Here is a 21,764-nt window from a genome sequence, read left to right as displayed (position 1 = left end):
TGTCCCATTTGTCCTTCAGTTTCACTGTGTTCTTCTTCCACTCTTATCCCTGTTGCCTCTTTTTGGCTTTGTGCATTTTTGTGAGGAGTCCTGACGGGTTTAAGGAAGTATTTCTGTTCCTTCTAATTACACAAAATATCCATTTCTATAATCATTACAGCAGCCCCATGAAACAATTCTGCTTCTGCTGTACAAATGATAAGAACTGCAAGTTTCTAGGACCATTTGCAGCTATGAGAAATACTCACAGAATCCCAGAAAATCCTGGGTTGGAACTGCAGGGATCCCCGAGTCCAGCTCCTGGCCCTACACAGGACACCCCAACAATCCCACCATGTCCCCAGAGTTAACAACTGCAAAAATCCATCAACACATGATTGCAAAAGCCATGAAAAAAAACTTCTGGAATTTCATGAGCAAACTTAAGGTAAAACCTCTACCTGTGAGGAAAGGATTGAACCAAGGCTTTCAATGGTTAATAGACAGAGGAAATGTCATTTTTTCCAAAGCCTTGAAGTGTTTCATTAAGAGAGAGAAGATGGGCACAGAGCAGTAATCTAGAAACAGCTGTGATCAGTAGGGGATGCTGACAATACACCAAACACCTGTAAATAATTACCAGAACAATGACAAATTGATTGCATGCACCACTCCTGAGCAGTTCTCAAATGGAAGAAATTAATAAAATTAGAGGCTAATGAATCCATTTCTTTCAGATTTTAACTTTTGTTCTACATGTCCTAGATTAAAAAGACAGAAAACTGATTCATGACATATGGAACTATTTTAGAGTGCTCTTCTCATAATTAGAGCAAAAGCACTGTTATGAAGCTATCCTAAATTATAATAATATATAGACCCAAACTAAGCTGCAGATTCCATATAAAAGAGTGAGGATTACACTAAATGATGACATGATAGATTTGAACAGCCCATAATTGTTAATAAGGTATATTCAAATTATATAAGCAGGTTGTTAATCTTTGCATCATGGATGTTGTCTTGTTAAGAAACAAAGATCTGTCGTTTTATCCCCCTTGGATCTGTCTAGAAATTCAGCAAATAGAGTAGGATCACTCACTTTCCATCCCAGTATATATCTGAACAGTCAAATTTTAGGAATAATAACCTTAATCTGGGCTTGGATGGTTGGTTTCTCACTGTCTATACTCCTCCTACCTTATTAATCACATTGATTATTTACCACATCTCTTAAAACATCGTATTTTGATTTCAGTACTTTAAAATCCAGTCTCCACAGCTGACCATGCTCATTTCAGTATTAACGTCCGTTTGACATTATCAGACTGTGGGAAGTAATTTGTAGACCATTTTCAGCCTGCATACTTACTAAATACAAATATGCATTACAAATTCTGTTCAGAATTCTAAAAGCTGCACACAAATGGCTGTTTAGTCTTCCCTTTCCTTAACACCTTTTTTCTAAATCTTTACTACTATGTCCGCTAAACTCATCTCCTCTTCCACTTGCAGCTGGGACTTTGTTCTCCATCTCTGCGAGAATGACTACTGCTTTCATCGTTCTAACGGATTTCAAGGCCAGAAAAGGCATCTCTGATCAAGCCCAATCTTTTCCCATCACATTTCAGCTCCTCGAGCTGTGTCTCTCTGGAACTGATTGTACAGACAATCCAGTTCACTTACATTCCACTCACTTTACATTTGACATTTAGATAGAGCGATGGAAGATGAATCACTCTGCATTTTAAAGCACAATGGATATCCTTAAATCTAGTGGGTTTTTTAGATTCAATGTTCTCTTTTAGATCCAAGAACACACCACATCATTCACTTCATGGACCATTAAAATATGTAATTTTAATTAACCCAACTACTTCTTTCCTAAAGGACAAAAAATACCAAGAATACAGAACTTTTAAGATATTTAGCCAATATCTATGACAATGTAAGACAATTTATCCATGAATATTATGTTTTAGAAAGAACTTTTCTAGTTAATAGTCAGATTAATAGTGCATTTGGAACATCACTGATACACTTAAGTACAATAAAACATAATTAAATTTCAATTCAAAATTAAATTGTTTGGGATGTGAGGATACATTAGCTTTTCTAATCCCTCTTTGTCTGCAACTCAGTTACTCCATGGATTAACATCCTTCAGGGACACACTAAACTGATCTGCCTTCACTGAACTGGAGAGTTCAGTGAACATCAATATGAACATTTTAGATGCTCAGCACTGTGTTTGGGAACATGAAAACACATCAGACCTCTTGAGGCATCAATAAATACAGAGGCAAATTTAAAAACTCAAGCTCACCTGAATTATAATGTGGCTTTATTTGTATCCTGGCGGAAGTCATGCTGCTCAACGACAATGTTTGACAGAAACATGAGCTCACAGAAAGGTTGGGGATGGAAGGGACCATAAAGCCCATTTTGTTCCAGCCCCTGCCATGGACAGGGACACCTTCCACCATCCCAGGCTGCTCTCCAAGCCCAGTCCAACCTGGCCTTGGACACTTCCAGGGATCCAGGGGCAGCCACAGCTTCTCTGGGCACTCTGTGCCAGGGTCTCCCCACCCTCACAGGGAACAATTTCTCCCCAACATCCCATCTACATCTACTCTAAGTTGAAAGCTCTTCTCCCTTGTCCTATCAGCAACCACCAATTTTTCCACAACTTCTATGTTTATACTAAAAAAATTGAAATCTCTTATTAAAATAAGTATTTTCTTCTTTATCCAAATGCTGCAGAGTTGCATCAAGAAACACATTCAAAATAAGTAGAATACTTCATCACCTAAACAAGAAACTACAGTGGAAAATGTTAAGAAAAGTTGTTGTCTTTCTGGTGAACTGTGCATGGTACATTTATTAAAATCGTTATTGTAAAAAAGGACTAAAATGAACGGAACTAACAAAGAAAAATCTGTAAATCCTAGTGATTAATATCTTGAATTTAATCATTTAATGGGTTTCTGCATAAAAATTTATTAATTTAAATAGAACTGTCATTAATAAATTCAACATAACAGGTATAGAAGAGAGCAACATTTGAAAAGCACACAAAATTCATAGAAAAGGAAGCACTCCAAGAAAACAACTGTGGCATTCAACATTAAGCACACAGATCCATTCTGGATATTATTTTCATTCTGGGGCTTGAAAAGGCTCACAAATAACTGCATAGGAAAGCAATTTCAAGGGTGGATTCTATCTGTGCCCAAGGCACCATGAACTAAGCTCAAAATCATAATTAGAATCAGTTCCATCACTGTCTATTATCACATGAAAAAAAAATACCCAATGAAGAGTTTATTTGAAATAGATAGTTTTCAAGATAAGCTTCAGTTCAAAGGGTTGATATTTTCCAACAAGATGGGTTTTCATAAAAAAAAAATTATCAAAAAATCCCAGTGATCTGTGAAAAGAAGGAGCAGCAAGTTACTAATGTCAGCACATGGGAAGCACTGTGAGGGGAGAAGGATTGATAATGAGATTGATCAATCTGCTGGATTATCAACTCCCTATTTGTTTTGAGGGTCACTTTTGTGTTTCTGCTAATTTATGATTTTCCTTACATGTAGATCCTACCTGAATGTCTTGACAGAGCAGTAAGAGAAGCAGGGAGCACTGCTTAATCTGGGGAACGTGGCTTTTTTACAAACGTAAAAAAAAAATCTTCCCACAATCCCAGCTGGGATTAAGAGGACAGGCATGTTAATGTTGAATAATTGAGAGACTTGCAGCCAAGAGACAAAAATAACAGGAAAAATTTAAATACAAAAATGTAGAAAGATACTCCAGTATGACAGAGCATACAAAAGGAGAAAAGTAGACATGGGAGAACCATCAGCACAGGGAAAATCTATGACATAGATTTACAATAAGAAAAAGATGAAAAAGAAGACAACATAATATACAGAGAAAGCATCTGCAGGTCTACACAGAGAAAGAGATAGAAGGTACAAGAGGACTTTTAAAAATTTATGTCATTTCTTCTAGTAGTTCACATAATCTGGACACATTGTTTATGATTACCTATATTTGAGATCCAATGCAATTATTTTTTTGCCATAAAACAACTTATCAAAAATTCTAAAATCATGCTCAAAGCATCAGCTTACATGAAAATTAAGTTTATCTTCCCAAAATTGGAAATAACATTAAAAAATTAATTTTTGAAGACTAAAAAAACCAGCAGTTTTTAATTGAATTTGACTTGGCAACATTTTAGTAACCTAAGAATTTATTGCCACTTTCAATGGGAATTCATACACATGCCGTGACACCTATGTTAATATAAGAGCTACTTTATATAATTATACTCATTGCTTGAATGTGTAAAGAGTGCAAGAGCTTCTGTGCAGAGACATAATGAGAAAACTGAGCTTCATGGTATGAATTCACATTCCAGTGCAGAGATCAAAACACAAAACTAATCTATAGCCCTCCATCAACACCCAGAAAGACAGATTGCTGTTGTGCACAGGAAAAGGCTCATAAACAAGACATGATTATCATTAAATTTGTAATGAGAACAGAAAGAAATTATCATTAGTCTAAGCCTGTATAGGTAATAGAAAAAACTGTGATTGAGTGTTAGGACTGTCCTTTATAAATACCTGGGCATGGCAGAAGGGAGGCGGCTGAGGAGAATCAAGGCTGGAAGTGGCTCTGAGCAACCTGGTCTAGTGAGAAGTGTTCCTGCCCATGGCAGAGTGTTGGAACTAGATGAGCTTTAAGGTCCCTTTCATCCCAAACCGTTCCAAGATTCCATGATGTCCATCCTTTACTGGACACAGAGCGAAACTCAGTCACAAAGGATGAGGAAAACGCTGAGGTACTAAATTCCTTCTTTGCCTCCAACAGTAAGAGGAGCTGTCCTTCAGGTACCCAGTGCTCTGAGCTGAAGGGCAGAGATGGGAACACAATGAAGCCCCCAAAACTGGTTCTACTGCTGTCGTTAATGAATTTATAGAATCCTTTTCTATTAGTTTTCTATGACAGTAGCTAGGTTTCAGTTCTAGCTGGGCTTTGGACCTTGCCATTTTCTCCCTGCATGACCCCCAAACATCCCTGCAGCTTTCCTGAGCTGCCTGTCCCTTGTCCCCTTTTCACAAAGGTCACAAAATCTCCTTTTTTGCCAAAGTTCCACCCAAATTCTTTGTTCAGACAGATCAGTGTTGAATAAATAAAACAAGGAGCAGTTTAAAACCATAAAGTCCACCACAAACAGGTGGAAGGATGTAGAGGTGATATAATTTCTGATGAAAAAACACATGTATTTCATCACATACTGTAGAAATCACATAATATGAAGAGAGATTAAAAACGGACTTATCTACACCTAAAATACCAAAAAAATAAAAAAGGAAAAAGAAAAAGCAGGGGGGGGGAAAAAAGCCTAGATCTCATAGTCAATTGGAATAATTACAGCTGAATGAAATTTGCAAATATCCAAAATCAAAATCAGTGGAGAGCCTACAATTTTATTTTTAGTAGATATAAAAATAAATCAAAATTCCATCATCTATACAGAACAGGCTCCTTTTCCCTTGTTCATATATAAACAGCAGTTGGAATATCTCACAGATCTAAAGTCTAAAAAGAATTTTTCTCTGATAAAGGGATTAAAACAGAGAGAAGGAGATAGCTGGAGATCAGAATGCTATAATTTGACACTTCTCAGAGGAAATCAGTGCCTGTTATTTGATTATAACATTTTATATTCCCTCACTCTGTAAAGTATTACTGGCCTTTGTAGTATGTGAAAAATGTACTTCAGAAAAAGACATGTTCAAAATGGTAAATGGAAAGGCAATAAATTAAAGCCTTTTATATACTGACTAAGCATCTTTTAGGACTCAGATATTAGAAAGTGTATTTCAAATTTTCATGCTGTCATTTTTAATACTTCTCTCATCGAACACCACTTTCTGAAACCATATCCAAAATTAAAGCCTAATCTGTATGGGAGAAAGAAGCTTTTATACAACTTTTGAAGTTGGATGACTGCCATGGAAAATGCAGTCAAAAATAAAGAACACAGAACAAAACGTACTGTAGGCAAATAGGAGGACTGAGCATGGGGGCAGGGAAGATCCCCAGATAAAGTTTAGTGCTCCAAGGACTGCTTTTATCTTCTTATTAAATGACACAGGGTAATCACAGAATCATGGAATGGTTTGGCTTGGAAGAGACCTTACAGCTCATCTTGCTCCATCTCCTGCCATGGACAGGGGGACCTTTCACTACACCAGGTTGCTTCAAGCCACATCCAGCTTGGCCTTGAACCCTTCCAGAGATGGGGCAGTGTCTTGGTTTAAGACCATTTGAAAAGTTGGACACTCCAAGATGAATCACCTCCGCTTCATTCCAACCCATCCCTTACCAGCAGTAAGGAAAGATTATGAGTAGATATAAGTGATAAAACAACTGCTTACTAACAAATGGATCAGGAACAGATGAAAAATATCAGTAAATAATTGCTAGATACAAAACTGCCCAGTCTCACAAACCTCACACACACAAAGAGAGACCCAAAGTGTTGGAATCAGCCTTCCCAAGATGGCGCCCGTCTGAGGCGGCCGTGTGGCTGAGGGACAAAGGGAAGATGGCGCCACCCTTCCCCTCCAAAAGGGTGGAGGAGGGCCCCAGGAACAAAAAGACAAGATGGCAGCAACCCATACCAGAAAGGCAGGAGCCCACAGAGCAGTTCTAGAGGCAGACAAAAATTTTCCAGCTCATGTGGGGTCTGCACCGCTGCCACCGCGGTCCTGCCATTTACAGGCTCTGCCATGGTCACTGTGGTGATAAAAGTGGTGATTCCCACGGTGTGGGGATAAAAGCACCGGTCTGTCCACACAGACACATGGCAGCCTGACCCCAGAAACTTCCTCGCTTTTCTCACTGCTGCCAGAGTTCGCGAAATTCACCTTGAAACAGTTTATAATTGCAAAATGAATCTTTGCCAGCGGCTATGGTTGCAAACCGTAAACAACCACCTCTGATGCGAAGCTCCCACCTTCTGCAAAAGCCACCAGGAAAGGAAGAACCTCTGCTCCCACAGTTCTGCTCGCCTGGAGCAGAGCTGTGGCAACCACAGCTTCTCTGGGCAACCTGTGCCAGGGCCTCACCACCCTGCAGGGAGGATTCTCCCCTAATAGCTAACCTAAACCTGACCTCCTTCAATTTAATGTCATTCTCCCTTTAAACTAAGCAGAAATAATCCTGGTAACATGGATCCAAACCCAAGATCTTCACATTTTAGATGAATCAGAGAAGTATTTACAATTACATTCTGAACACAGAAAACACCACTTTTAGAAACTACATTCTTTTGCGGAATTTACTCAATAGAATGATATTTGTCTAAGTTTGTCAGTAGTTTTTTGGGTTTTTTTGGTTTTGGGTTTTTTTTTGGGGGGGGGGGGGGGGAATGCAATCATCACAATCATTTTTGCAATTTTCCAGTTAGTTTCTGAAAGGTTGAAAATTCACTCAGTGACAGAAGCATAAAGCAATAACCAAGCTCATCTCCTTGATTTCTTTCTCCCTTCAGTATGCTACTTCCCAATTTAAATATCCCAGACAAAGTCTCTGCAACACTCCTGATCTCCCACCAGTTTCCCTATCCATCATTAGACAGCTGGTGAAACTCTCAGTTCCTTTGCTCTGCTAAAAACTTCCATCACTGACCTACACAGTCATCTGAGGTCACTCCTGTACCAAGCTAAAAGGAATTTCCTTCCAAATACTTTGATCTGACAGACTAAAATAACTGATTTTCCAGTTCAAAGATGACTCAAACTTTTCCTTTTTTATTTCCTTCTTTTTTTTTTTTTTTTGTAATGTTGAAGAAAAAGAATTTCAGTTCAGAATTTCTGCCTAATGAATCAACAGTGATTTCATTCCCAGCACTCAGCTGCGAGTCAGAGGATGTTTCAGTAACACATAAATCAGAACAGTTTCAAAAGGGGAGGTCGAGATGCTCACCCTGTGATGCTCTGCAGCTTCACAGAACTGTTCTGAGGGGTCAGGGACTTCAGCTCCAATCTCCACATTGAATTACGCACAGAGGGGACACAAATACAGATTTCATGCATGGAGAAAATCTCCTTGCAGAACACTGCTCATGGTTAACTCAGAACTTAATTGAAAAGGCTGCACGTTAAGTGCTCCTGAGGATTACTCACTGTGGATTAAGCCTACCCGGGTTTGGGAATTACTGCTGGAAGACAGAACAGGGCAAGATAACTGCCTGAGGTACCTACTCAAATTTGTAAGTTTTTTTTTTTTTTTTTTCCTTTTAATAATTTTCTTAATTTAAATTCTAGTGAAACTGTTCTCCAAATCTGACCCGAATTCAGAAATTTCATGCATACTAATAGGTGGTGGAGTTAAATATTTACTGCAAAACATGGCCTAGTTACAGTCCCTTGATAGGGATATTTTTTTCTTTTAACAGTGCTGCATTTCTGCAATACTGTCTCAAATAAAACCTTTACTAACAGTAATATTTCTTCTAAAAGAACAAGCAATAATTTTAGGATTTGATTTTAATATTCAAGTCAAATATTTCTGGAGGAAACACCACTTCCCAGTCTTTCAGTTTCTGAATATAATTTTATTTTTGACAACTGTCAGAAGTTGGCATGCTAGAGAAATTTTATTTTGATTTTATCCTGATATAAAACCACAACAGCAATAAAGACAATGTAAATAATTATAGTATAAAAAAATTGCCATATGTATTAATTCGTATTACTTTTCAAACTTACATCACTGTTTTTGCAAAATCTGTCTCAAACTGTCATGTTCAGGCAATATATCAAACACCAACTACCCTTTAAAACAAACATACCCTGGAGAGGGAAGTCACTTTCATAAATTTAAACTAACATGAGCTTAAACAAAACACTGAAAAGTGAAATCCAAATCAGAAAAGCTCCAGCCAAGGCTAAACAGAAATAAATCTTTTGGAAATGGTGCAGAGAATAGAGAAGAAGCGAAGATCCTCGGACAGCCAGCTGGCTTCTCCAAGAGCCAGCATCATCAGCAGTTCTCCCAAAAAGCCTAAACCATGTGTACAGAAAATCATAAAATCATGGGATGGTTTGGGTTGGAAGGCACCTTCAAAGATTATCTAATTCCAACCCCCCTGCCATGAGCAGGGACACCTCTATACATTTCAATTTTTCTCCACTTTTAGTTTTCCCCTTAAGGATCAATCCTGATCAGAACAGAGGGGAGCAGAACAAGACATTGGTGCTGTTTGGTTTGGTTTATAGAAAAATAAAATATCTTGGGTTAGAAGGGATTCTGAAAGTGACCTAGTCTGTCCCTTGCAATAAGGAGGGACATCTTAACTAGACCAGGTTGCTCAGAGCCCCATCCAGCCTAAGCTTGAATATTTCCAGTGATGAGGCATCCACCACCTCTTTGGCAAACAGATCCAGCGTCTCACAGAATCAGAGAAAGTGAGTGCTGGGCGCCTGACATGTGTGGTCACCCATAAATATAAATTATATATATATGCACATTATATATACATATATTAAATCATATGTTACATGGGTGATTGTGTGCACGTGCCTACTGGAAATACAGGATCAGTCTCATTCCTGCTCTGAACTGGGGCCATGGACCTGCAGCAGCCTCACTCCTGGTTTTGGGAACCCCTGACCGTACTTTTCTGTATACCAACTCTTGGAGATGCTCTACAACATCTGCTTTTTCATCAGAAGTGTTTTAAATCATTTTGGAGTAGAAATTTTAATGTCTTTCTGCAGCTCAGTTCTCAGAGAGCTGAAAGATAATTAATGGATGGAAAAGAGTCTGAAAGAGCCAGCATTAGAGTATTTGCATGGAATGGCATTTAGAGGGCCAGATTTCTCAGGAGGAGCATGGCAAACACAAATAACAACTGAAGTCGCTTCCATACATAATACGCAATTCAAAATAGATAAGGAATATTTTTTATTAACAAGGTAAGAGTTTTCAGGCCACGGCTCCAGTGACTTGCTGAATAAAAGACTTCAAATCTTTGTGCTAAAAGTTTTCAGCCCAGGCATGAGTTTAGAGCCAGACAAAAAGCAAGTTGCAGAGCACCTCATCACAGATATTATGTGAAAAAGGAGAGTATGTTTACTGTACACACAAGTTCCTTCAAAAGTGAAGACCAAAATTCATTCTCCCATTAAACATTCCACTTCACCTTTCAGGATGAATAGAAATTCTAGTTTGTCTAAAAAAAACTGTTTTCCAGTAATTTCTTTCCATGGACATTTTTTCCTCTATCAAGAACTAGCACATGCTGACTTCTGTGAGCAAAAAAAATGTTATCATATACTTCAGTGAAAAGAGAGCTAGGGAGAACATACATTTAAGTGAACAGATCAGGGTGGTTTTTGGTCTAAAAAAATATTATCTAGATTCTAAAGAAAAGAGTCTGGATTCTCTAGATTTCTCTAGAAACCATCTTTCACAGGATTTAGTTTTAAAACTTCATTCAAAAAATTTCCAAAACTAGATGGTTAAAAACATTAAAGCACTAAAAATAGTAATTTTTTGTGTGTTCTATGATACAGAAAAAAAATTGCCAAGAAAGTTAAAGTCACTTTTGTGTCTCAGAGATGTTCATCCACAATGTCAAGATAGTCACAGAGTACACAGGTCACATTCTTTTTTACAATGTCCATAAATCTACATGAACAAAAAATTAAGTCTACCTCAACTTTATCCTGTCCTCAAACTTAAAAAACATCAACAGCTATTTTCTGTCCCTTGACTGAACTATGAATTTCATATTATGGTGTGAAATTTTATCTACCATGCTTGAAAAGCAAAAAAATTTAAAACACAACAACCAGCAGCTGGACTAAATCACGTTTCTAATGGAAGTTTCAGCCAGAAAACTTCCAGGAAAATTACATTAAAATCAGGCAGTCACCAGCACATACCTACAGACAGACGTTGCCAAAGCCACTTACCAGATAGAATAAATTTACATGAATATAACTTATTTCTTTGTGCAGCATCCCAGGCTGTGTCTTAACAAATTTAATCAAAGCTGAGCCCCATGGACCTGCAGTTCTTGATAGATTTTTGTGTCAGTCACGGCCTGAATTTCTCCCCCACACAGAATTTCCTTCTTCTCTGCTGATCAATAAAAGACCAGCTGCATTTAGACATTTATGATGTGAGTATAGCATGTACTGTACTTCTTATTCCAGTGAGTTCTTCCCCGCACTTCTCAGGGTTTGCAGCTTCACTCTTTATGGTCACAGAATCATGGAATGTTTTGAGTTGGAAGGGACCTTACAGATCATCCAGTTCCATCCCTGTCTGCTTTCCCTTCTATTTAATATAAAAAGACATGAATGATAGAATTCCACGTTTCCCAGGCCTTCTTTGTCCCCCATCTGGGAGATCTTTCACACAACTCCGACAGCATCAGAATAAACACCCACACAGCAAAGCATTTAATGGCCCAACAGCTGGATAATCTATCTCACTTAGGTGCTTTTGAACTATAAGTGTCCCTATTATGGAATGGTTATGGGATATAGAGATACACAGGGATGAGCTTTAGGCATCAAATCTTTTCTTTTTGCTCTTTGTGTTTCATAAATCAAACCCATTTATTACCAAAGTTTTCTACAGCCAATAGAATTTACCTTTCCATGCTACAGAAGGAACAAGAATCTTACCATCACGGACCCTCTCATTCATTCCAAAGCGTTATGCAATGATACAGAGAATTTTTTCCACACCTATCAATGGAAAGCAAGAGTCCCTGGGCTAAATTGCTGCCTTTAGTAGAACACAACAGCACCCAGCAACGCAGGGCAGGAAATGAGGAGCACACCAAGAGCCAGCTGTAAGTGCCGCAGCCATTTTTCGGTTGACGATGTAATTATCCCAGCTGGAACCCTGCCAGGAAATCAGCCAGGAAAACACAGCCTCGGTTCATTAATCCAGCTCTTTATGGCACCGAGCTAAACATATCATTTCACAGCACACCAGGGCTGGGCTCGTTTGCACGGCTCGTGGGTGCTAATAATGGTGTGTGGTGTCTCCTGCTCTCCTCATTATGGGATCGTGTTGAACAGGCCCCAAAAAAAGCTGCTCCACTTTTCTGACAGGCTTTTTTCCCAGCCTGGAGTGTTGACAAGAGATGAATGTCTGTGTCATTCTGTGTAATTCTGCTTAAGATCTTTTTCCTCCTCTCTGCTTCTTCATTGTTGTTTGGGTTGGTTTTTTTCTAAATATAGGTTAAGGAAAGTCTTTTTGTCATGTAAAAAAATCAGAAATTCGGTCTAGATAAAAAGTGTGTAAATTTAGGTTTATCCCTCTAACTCAAGAGAAGTCTCCTGGGGAGAAACTGAGTCAGCATCACATACCCAAAAGGGAAAATGTTATAAATTCAGAGAGAAGATGGGCACTCATGTCACCAGTAAAGATGCTGAGCTACAACTTGACACAACATAATATAAGCCATGTAAGCAACAGGAAACTGAAGTTGCTGACAAATTAAAATTAATACCAGAACAGCATCAGCACTAAAAATCTAAAAGAAAACCACCCAACCAAAATCCCACCATCACAACAACAAACACCCAGCAGAAAAAAATAACCAACAAAACTCATAAAACTCCACTGGAATATTAGAATATCATTGTACATCCAGCATACAGCAAATACTTAACTTATTCTGACGCACTGACAATTGAGTATTTAAGAAAACCCAAACCAGACAGGAACATGAAAACAGTGAAACCAAATATACGTAGAGTGGAAATGAGGAAAAAATATCCTCAGGATAGAAGAGACTGGAATATTCACTAATCAGTACTTATATACACAAAAAAATGATCACTTCAGCCCAATTTTCACAAGATAAAAAAAACAAAAAAAATCAGTATGACTTCTGGGGGAGTAACTCACTGAAAATCAGTATTTTACACCCAAATCCTTTAGACTCCTTTTGAAATCTCAGTTGGAAATCTCTTCCTCTTGTACTAAAAACGAGGGCTGATGATACTGGCAGATGGTATCTTTAGATTATGGGACTTAAAATGCAATAAATCTGAAAGGTACTTAATTCTGCTGTAATAAAGATAATTACAATCAAAGTAAATAAAACTAAAACATTTTGTCCTAGGCATATATTGAAAACATATTTTTCCCCTACTACACAGGTAAACTTGAAAGCACCTCACACCCATTTTATCTTTTGAAAGAAAATTATCAGATATTGTGAGTATGCACTTATTTTATCACCAACACCCAGAAAATAACTGTCTTAATATTGTTATTATACCCGTATTTTCAGGCTTTGATATTATATTTTCATATATTTGAAACCACAAGTGCTTCTATATTGCTGTTTTATCTGACTGATAATTCTGATATTGTTCAGAAACATCTATACCATAATCCTAATTCTACATTTGCACCCACAGGCTTTAAACCACTGCTCAGATTTAGCCAGGTGAAAAAAATCCCATCATTTTGTCACAGAGCAGAATAAAAAACAGGATGAAAACGGAACATTAAGCTTTGGCACTGGGCAAAGCTTTACTCCCAACAAGCATTTTTCCCCACATACCTTGTTTTCGAACATCTTCCACAGCAGCAACCAACTCCTCCTTGAGATCCTGACTCTCTTTAGCAATCTGGTCTCCTTTTTCCAAGAAGTTTTGAGTGGCCTGCTCCACTGAGGCAGCCAAAACATGAGCCTTCTTTGAGCGCCCTTTCTTCTTGCCAGACGGTCCTTTATTGCTCGTGTTCACAAGTGTTGTTACCTTTGGGCAGGAAAAACAAGTTTTTGTCAGTTTGAACAATTCCCCAGCTATTCATAAGAACACCTAATTCAATCCTCACACTGTTTTCTGTGCCCTGGAAGGGATGTAGTGGCCGTGTGTTTTGAATAGATAAAATTGGAAGTATAAAATCCAGCGGCGCGTCCCCCAAAAGAGGGTTTTCCTTTTAACTTCTCCTCAGTCTGGGCTAAGCAAATCACAGACAATAAGCAAAAAGAAAAAGATAAATACCAAGCATGGCAGGGCTGTGGTGCCAAAGCATTGTTTTTGTCTCTGGTTTTCGTTTTTAAAAAATGAAGTTGCTGATAAAATGGGACCTGAACACACAAGGGTCAGAAACCATTCAAAAAGCAATTGTCCCTTGAGATAATGTACTGGCAGTGACATGCAAGTGGTGACAAAAACATTGTGGCTGTTTTCCAGTTGTGAAAGGTACAAAGAGCTCCCACTGCAAAGATCATACAGGTTAAAACTCTTTGCCTTAGTGCTGCTTCACTGTATTCCTAATATTTTGTCATAAAACCACAGCAGGCAGTGAAATGATCCTACCAGTATTTAAACAGAAGGAAACTCTGCCTCCATGTTGGCAGAATCTCCTGAAGGAATTCTTTATTGAGCTGTCAATAAACTGATTAGGAAGCTTAAAAACACAGCACAGCGTGTACATCCCACAGGTGAGTGCTGGGCAAAGAGGGAATCCTGCATGGCTCCAGCAGTACCAGGCTGCTGCTCTGTAAAACAGGAATATTGAATTGGACACCATCAGGTGTTAAATGCACAAAAGAATAGCACTGGATCAATAATGCTCAGGGATGCAATTCTCCCTAACCAGGATCCAAACCAGGGCATTTGTAGTGTTGTATCAGTGTTCTAAGCCACAAATTTGATGTAAGAATATAAATAAAAAATGACATTTTTTATTAATAAAAAAGACATTTCACTAAAAACCAAGTGATTCTAAAACAAGTATAAAAATTCAGCATCATCTCATCCCTGTTACCAGAAGACTGAAAAGGTCTTTGGAACAGTTTTGACCAAAAAGCCTTTTACCATGCTCTTTGTGCTATACTTTTTTGTGTTTCAGTCAGGTTTTTTACAAATCACATCTAAAAACTACAGACTGTGGATGAATAACCTATATCTATATCTGTATCTATATCTATCTATATGTATAATCATGGCTTGAAAACACAATAGGCATGGTGTATTAGGAGAAAAAAAATGTTTTCCAGAGCCTTCTTTATGGAAGGAGTCTGCCTGGTGACTGGAATGTAATATTCATCCATCATATGGAGAGTTTTTTTCCCACTATTTAGATCTAGAAATAATATTTTCTTTATTAGCTTTCCCTTGCAAATATTCCTCATGAAATTTCCTGAAGATCCATTTGTAGCTGATCACTGTCACTGGCACCTAGTTATGAACACCTACAGAAATGCAAATAATTCTGACCCACCACTGAACAATAAGAAAAGTTTATCAGAACTTCCTGATGTGGAAATAATTACAAATTAAAATATTTATTGATATTTTCTTTAAGGCCTTTTTGAAATAAAATAACTGCTTTGTCCCATGCTGCTAAACATGCAGAAATAGAGAAAAATTACTTAAAATTGTCTGCAAGCCCTCAAAACCTTCTCAGTTAAGAACTTCTGTGTCAGTCTATGTAGAGCAGATGAACATGTGCAGCTCCTAGAGATGAAGAGAATCTGACACTGGCAGAAAACCTTTGTTAATGCTCTGAGCTGCTGAGTCCAGAACTAACACAGTCCATTGGAAAATCCAAATTACCACAGAAGATGGAGACTTTTTCTACCACTTCTCATAACACACATGTAGGAAAGAGCACCCCCAAATCCTCTTTTTTCAGAAGGAAATGTTGGTGTATTCTGTTTGAGCCTAATTCCTTCATAAATGTTTTGCTGCTCTTTTTTTTTCTTCTTTGTTTTGTTTCTACCATTAAAAAAATAAGTTTCCATCAAGTCAAAAGCTGGCACTCAAATATAGTCATGGAAGAGTGCCAGCAAGAGAGCACAAGATCACAAACGGTGCTAGAGGCTTTGGTTGCCAATGAACCTCAGTGATTTGTAAATCTGAAGCAAAGGTTTTAAAATTTTAAACAAGATCTGCTGGGATGAAATCCAAAGAAAAAAAGCAACATCTCACTACCCTCTGCTCAACAGCATTCTGATGAAGCAAGGAGAGAAAACCTTCTCCATGTGGGGCTATTCCATTCCCTTGGCAAAGGGCAATTCTGTATTAAAGTCTCTGCACCGACAGGTTGGGTTCTGGATAATACAGAGCTCTTCACGGGAATAAAACCACTCATAAAAACTGGAATATGGCCATTTTACCTACCTTGTGTCAGCTTCTTTAAATTGCATTGAATTTCAAGTTAAAAGGCTAAAAAAGAAGTCTCTTCCAAACTTAGAATTCCTGTTCCAGAAAGTCAGCTGTACCGGGACAGTGCAAAGGGGAAGGAAGGCTTCTGATACCAATGACAGAAAAATCTATACCATATTAGCTTCTTTCCCATTTTTAAAAAGCCAATAACCTATGAATTTATATAAATTGCATGGAAAAAAAAAGAAGAAAAATTAATAACATTAACCTTTTCTCTTATTAAAATAGCTCAGTTTTTCATCAAGGTTTTAAAGCAAACTGGTTTATTTTAAATATCTTACCCCACTTAAAGCGGTACAAAGGAAAGAATGTCTCTATCAGCTTCTGTTACTAATTAATACACAAATCACCCAAAATTCAGTACAATTATCAAATATATCACTTGATAATTACCATAAGCTCACTTGGCAGCCTTGTAATGATCCTGGCTTTGTGATCACACTAGGGAACCTTGCTCTCTTATTTTATTAAGGAAGCTTCACACAGTCCTAGCACAGATCTCTGCTGGAGTAACAGAACTTCACTAATTAATAGCTCAGCCCCATCCTGAATTAAGGTCTCCTTACCCAGCTCCAGCAGCACAAAAAAAAAGGTGAGGATGTCTTTGCTAAAAGCAGAAAATTCTATTAGCATGGATTTCCCTATGGCAGAGGTCATGTGTGGGTGGGGAATGCCAGAAGTGAAAGGGGATAGAGCTGGATCACACACTCATCAAATTAATCTCTTGTCAGCAGCTCCAGCTCACACAAGAACATACCTGACTCTCTGAATTAAACTGTCTTGCCTACAGATTTCTGAGAGGGGTGGGCCACACGTTTAAGAGCTGCAATTCTCTCCCTTTGCCTTCTCTTTGCTCAGCATCTGTTCAAATTGCATTATTTACCCAAGGCTTTCCGTAACTACATTAAAAATAAAGATGTATTGACAATTCTTGAGGAAAATATTGATAGTTTTTGTGGGGTTTTTGTTTGTTTGTTTGTTTGTTTTAATTATCCTGTTTATCCTTATCTCTCTGGTCCCTCACACAGGACAGATGCCTTGGTATTGTATTCCCAGCACAGACTGGGTGATGAAAGGATTGAGAGCAGCCCCTTGGAGAAAGGCTTGAGGACACTGGTGGCACATGGCAGGGGCTCTGGAACAGGTGATCTCTAAAGGTCTCTTCCAGCACACATCATTAGATGATTCTGCGATTCTACAAATGTAAATATCCATGAAAGAGGCTGTTGGGAGTTTTTTCTGAGGGTGAACAGCATTTATATGTGTTCTTGTTTTTAATAAACCAAAGCAGGCAAATCAAATACAGCTCTGCAAGCGTGTCCACTATGAAAACCATTCACACAAATACTTGGCTCTGGTTGTGACAGCTGAAATCAGTGTAAAAGGGTTTCTCTGAAGAATCACTAATTATTTAAAAAAAAAAAAAAAAAAATTAAAAATTCACTATTGTCCCCTATGGCACTTGTATTTTCAAGTAAATATAATTTGTTCTTCCCAGTGGCATTTCCTGGATGTGAACAGCTACGAGGTTATTCCTCTCTTCTCATGCACTCATAGATCACCAAGGTGCTGGAAACACTCGATGACCTGAGCAAAGACAGCCCTGACATTTCAGTGGAAGGGCCCTTTCTCTTTTGGATATCAGCTGCCCTTCCACTCCACTGCACCATCTCACTGCCTCACCAGTTGTACAGTGGTTACCCCTCGAGCACTCAAAATCCTGCTCCTTTCAAAAGAAGTTTGTTTTGTCAAATTAAAAAAAATAAATCATTACAACCGTCTGGAAACACAAAACCTCTTTTTTCCAAACTGTCTCATGGCTGGGCTTGCTTTTTTTTTTTGTTTTCTTTGGCAGAAGAGACCTTTGAAAATACCTGGAGAGAGAAGCAGATTGTGCTGGGGGTTACAGCACCAGCTATGGGAAAAATCTAATTTGATTCCCTGCTCCAAAGGAGGTAGAGAACAGAGCTGAGCACTGTGTTTGTGACCTTCCCTTGGACCATCCAGAAGCAGAGCAAACAGAGATGGAATTTTTCCTGGCTCTGCACACCAAAGACTTAAGTTATGATGTGGCTCTCAGCAGCAGCTCATTAGCTGTTCCCACTCCAACTGCAAGATGTTACTGAGCAAAATACAGGAGCAAATGCTTTCAACAGCTACTTTGCATTCACATACAAAACAGAAAAGCAGCTAGATTGGATTTTTTCCATATTTGTGCAGAAGATCAGATAAATTGCTGGGTTTTTTCCCGTATTTGTGCTTAGTCTCTAGTACCACACAAAAAGAAGGGGTTTTTTCCCTATTACACCAATATGCGTGAACACAGATGTTCTGCTGAGCATGATTCAGTCTCTAACATAACTCCATTTTTTGATAACTGTTCTTCAATTTTCCCTATCAACTTGAGTAATTTGCCCCTGCCCTTACCCCATAAATCATAACAGCTTACATAATTAACTCTTGTAATTATCTCTGCACGATTAGCACCAGCTGTCTACCTAATTCATGGAACTGAAATTCTCTTTCTACTGTATGTAGATATTTGGATTCTCATTGATGAACAGAACTTTGTCTATCAATGCTGAATTCCAGTGGTTTAACCCAGCTTTTTGTCCTCCTTCCAGCTCCCCTCAGTGTTTGCAAACACCTGTGGGTTGGAGACATTCAGAAATAAGCAGACTCTTCTCTCTAATGCATAAATTATTAGCTGGGGTGCTACAAAATGCCAGTGCCACACCTCCCTTTTGGCTGGGAAGCACCCAGATAACTGAGGCAACACTGATTAGAGCCAGGATATTTTATATTTTAATCCAGTGTAGCTTGAGGACAGCGAGCAGCTCCGATTCATGTTTCTGCTGCCAAACACTGATTCCTAAACAAATCTGCATATTTCTATTCTGCCCACATGATGCACCTTTAGGATGTAATTTGGAGATAGCAACACTGTTGCTGCTAATTTATATTTTTCTTATCAGTACTCCCACCATGGGAAGAGGTTTACATCCTGGCCAATGTGAATGAATATTATATAAGGCACTTTTAAAGTTCTTCAGCAAGTATTCTCAGTGGAATTTCTGACTACTTGTTATACTATCAAAAAGAATAAAAAAATAAATTAACCACCCCACACTTACTTTCCTCCTACAAACTATCAAAAATTTCTACAACAGACATACAAACCTGAAATATGTTTTCATAAAACATATTGTTAAGAGAAAGAATAGAAAAACACAATTAAATCAGAGGAATCATGGTTATGTTCCTCCTACAAATCTTCATGAAAAGAAGATGTATACAACAGCCATGAAAACCTGCAACGTGTTTTCACCGGCTCTCCCATAAATGAAACAAGAATCAATATAAATGAAGCTAATAAAATGTCTCCCATAGTACAATTTGCCTCTTATTTGTAATAAATTAGGTGCAAAGATTATTAAATTCTCCTTTTGTGACAAATTTCTCCTGTTAATTGGCACTAAAGGGCTGCGATGCTATTTAGAAGCCAAATATGAATTCCAGGAGTTACCTGGTAGACAGGAAAAAGAGATTATGTTAATATTCCACCCATGAAAGACAGAAGATTTATATTCCTCAGGTTTCCCAAGGATTCACTTGCTCCTGTACATTACTTGAGGTTCCTCACACCATCCTGTTGTCAGCTGGTAGCTCCAGGAGTTGACCATCTCTTGGAACTGGCAGTAAAAGCAGGAACATCCATTAAAAGATCTCCTCTCTGTGCTGGCAGGATTGCAAAATCTCACTTTTAAGAACTAAATAATCCCATTCCTGAATGCAGGTTTCCAGTATCTTGTTAGGATTTTGGCAATTCCAGCTTTTGCCAAGAGAGGAAAGCTGAAGCAGGTGTTTAATTGGAACAACTACACATTCTTTAGCAAAACCATTGGCTTAATCTGACTCCTAAAAAAATCTATTCAATGCCTTTAAATGCAAGAAAAAGATGCAAGCCAAATTTTAAGATGTTCCTCTCAATGTGTAATTCAGTGTGGGTTTTCTAATTGCACAAAAAGGCTTGATCCCAGTCAAGTCCAACAGCCAAAGACAGCACAGAACCCACAGATTCCCATTATTTCTTTTCTTTTTTTTTTAATGTTACTCCAAAGCACATTAGGCTGTACCATTTCAAAAATTCATATCTATGGCTTGTGTTAAACATGCATTTTCTCTCATCTCTTCCTTCATTATGCATAAGAGCAGTTCATGATCCTACTAAGATGAAAAGAGGAACAAGAATTCCTCCCCACACAATGGCCTGACTTTGGCAGGATGACCACCTTAGGGCCCAGGCCATAACCTGGGGGGCACAGCACTGACTTGGGGGTAAGAAATGTGGTTTGAAGCTCCTCAGGCTCAGCAGAAAAGTGAACTGAGTCTTCTTCCTTTAGGGTTGACCACCTTAACACCTGGGATATTTTACAAGAGGGTGGGCTGCAACACCAGCATGCTTGGGCTTGAAATGAGAAGAACGAGCCATTTTTTAACCCTGAAGGAAGATTTCAAATTAAGCCCAAGCAAACTTGTGCTCTGTTAATCACCATGTGATGCAAGCTCCCCTCTGCAAGCTCAGAGTTCAGCATATAAATTCTGGAAAGGGATGGGATTTCAAAAAACTCCCTTTCACATCTCTCCCACAACATCTTTGAAATCTCACTCCTCAGCTTCTCTCTTCTCTTCTCTTCTCCATGTGTTTAAAAGGAGGACTAATCATGTAACTTCTGTTTATGGATTACACTGCCAGAGCTGGGTGCCTAAACGGATTTGGCACCTCCAAACCTTTGAGTCTTCCAAAGCTCTAAATCAAGGATGCTTCTGGGTTTTATATAGCATAGATTGAATTTTAATTGGAGCAACATTTGGCAAATCCTTTCTGCTTGTGATCCTGTCACTATCTTCCTTCTGTTTCTCATTGTCCAAGTGAGACAACATCATGTATCCATGTGGGAACTTAAAATGTTGAAACCACCAAAGGCAAAGTTATTTGGCTCCAAATGATCATCTCTGTGCAACTCAGCAGTGGTTTAACAGACCACAATGCACAAAACATTCCTTTAAAGACTAAGACATGAAGTTTATCTCACCCCAAGCTTCAAAAAATCAGAAAGCTGGAATCCATCTGATAATCAGTAAATATACATTAAATGCAGTGACCTCAAAGCAGCCAGAAATGTCAACTTCCAGTGCTGTGTTAAAAGATCTTGGCAACCACTGAGCAGTTATTGAGGAAGAAGTAATTTTTTGCATTCAATAACTTTATTTAATTCCTCACAGTTAATAAGTTATTACTACTGCAAGCCCCTGCTGACATCTGTTATTTTCCTTGGTAATTAAAACAGTAAATGTCACTGATGCCATAAGTGCGTGTTTTTCTGCAGTTTTACCAACTTTTAATTTTGGGGAAAACTTTGTTGTACTACTTTTGGATGTAGAAGAAAAGTCACCATCATCTGCAGTTTGCTGTCAGGATATGAAGCTCCCCCAAAAGAGCTGCCCACAATCTACATGAGTGATAAAACAAAAAGTACAAAC

At 38.3% G+C, this 21,764-nt stretch overlaps 1 protein-coding gene across 4 annotated transcripts in view; it reads right to left on the bottom strand.

Annotated features, from left to right (window-relative positions):
* Positions 1-21,764, bottom strand: part of CTNNA2 (catenin alpha 2) — a 460,539-nt gene that overhangs the window by 353,711 nt on the left and 85,064 nt on the right. For 2 of the 4 annotated variants that reach the window (XM_014258992.2, XM_014258987.2), the window contains exon 3: positions 13,604-13,799. In XM_014258992.2, the coding sequence (XP_014114467.1) occupies positions 13,604-13,799 (196 nt within the window). Of the gene's footprint in view, positions 1-440; positions 537-11,702; positions 11,833-13,603; positions 13,800-21,764 lie in introns of those variants that run through there. The other 2 variants (XM_088056519.1, XM_088056520.1) reach the window with 2 other exon arrangements.

This window comes from Pseudopodoces humilis, chromosome 6, assembly GCF_049639895.1.
Source record: "Pseudopodoces humilis isolate 2021_Gansu_Grassland_sample_001 chromosome 6, ASM4963989v1, whole genome shotgun sequence".
Lineage (NCBI taxonomy): Eukaryota > Metazoa > Chordata > Aves > Passeriformes > Paridae > Pseudopodoces > Pseudopodoces humilis.
The sequence above is the reverse complement of the archived record's forward strand: the minus strand, read 5'-3'. Positions and strand labels throughout refer to the sequence as shown.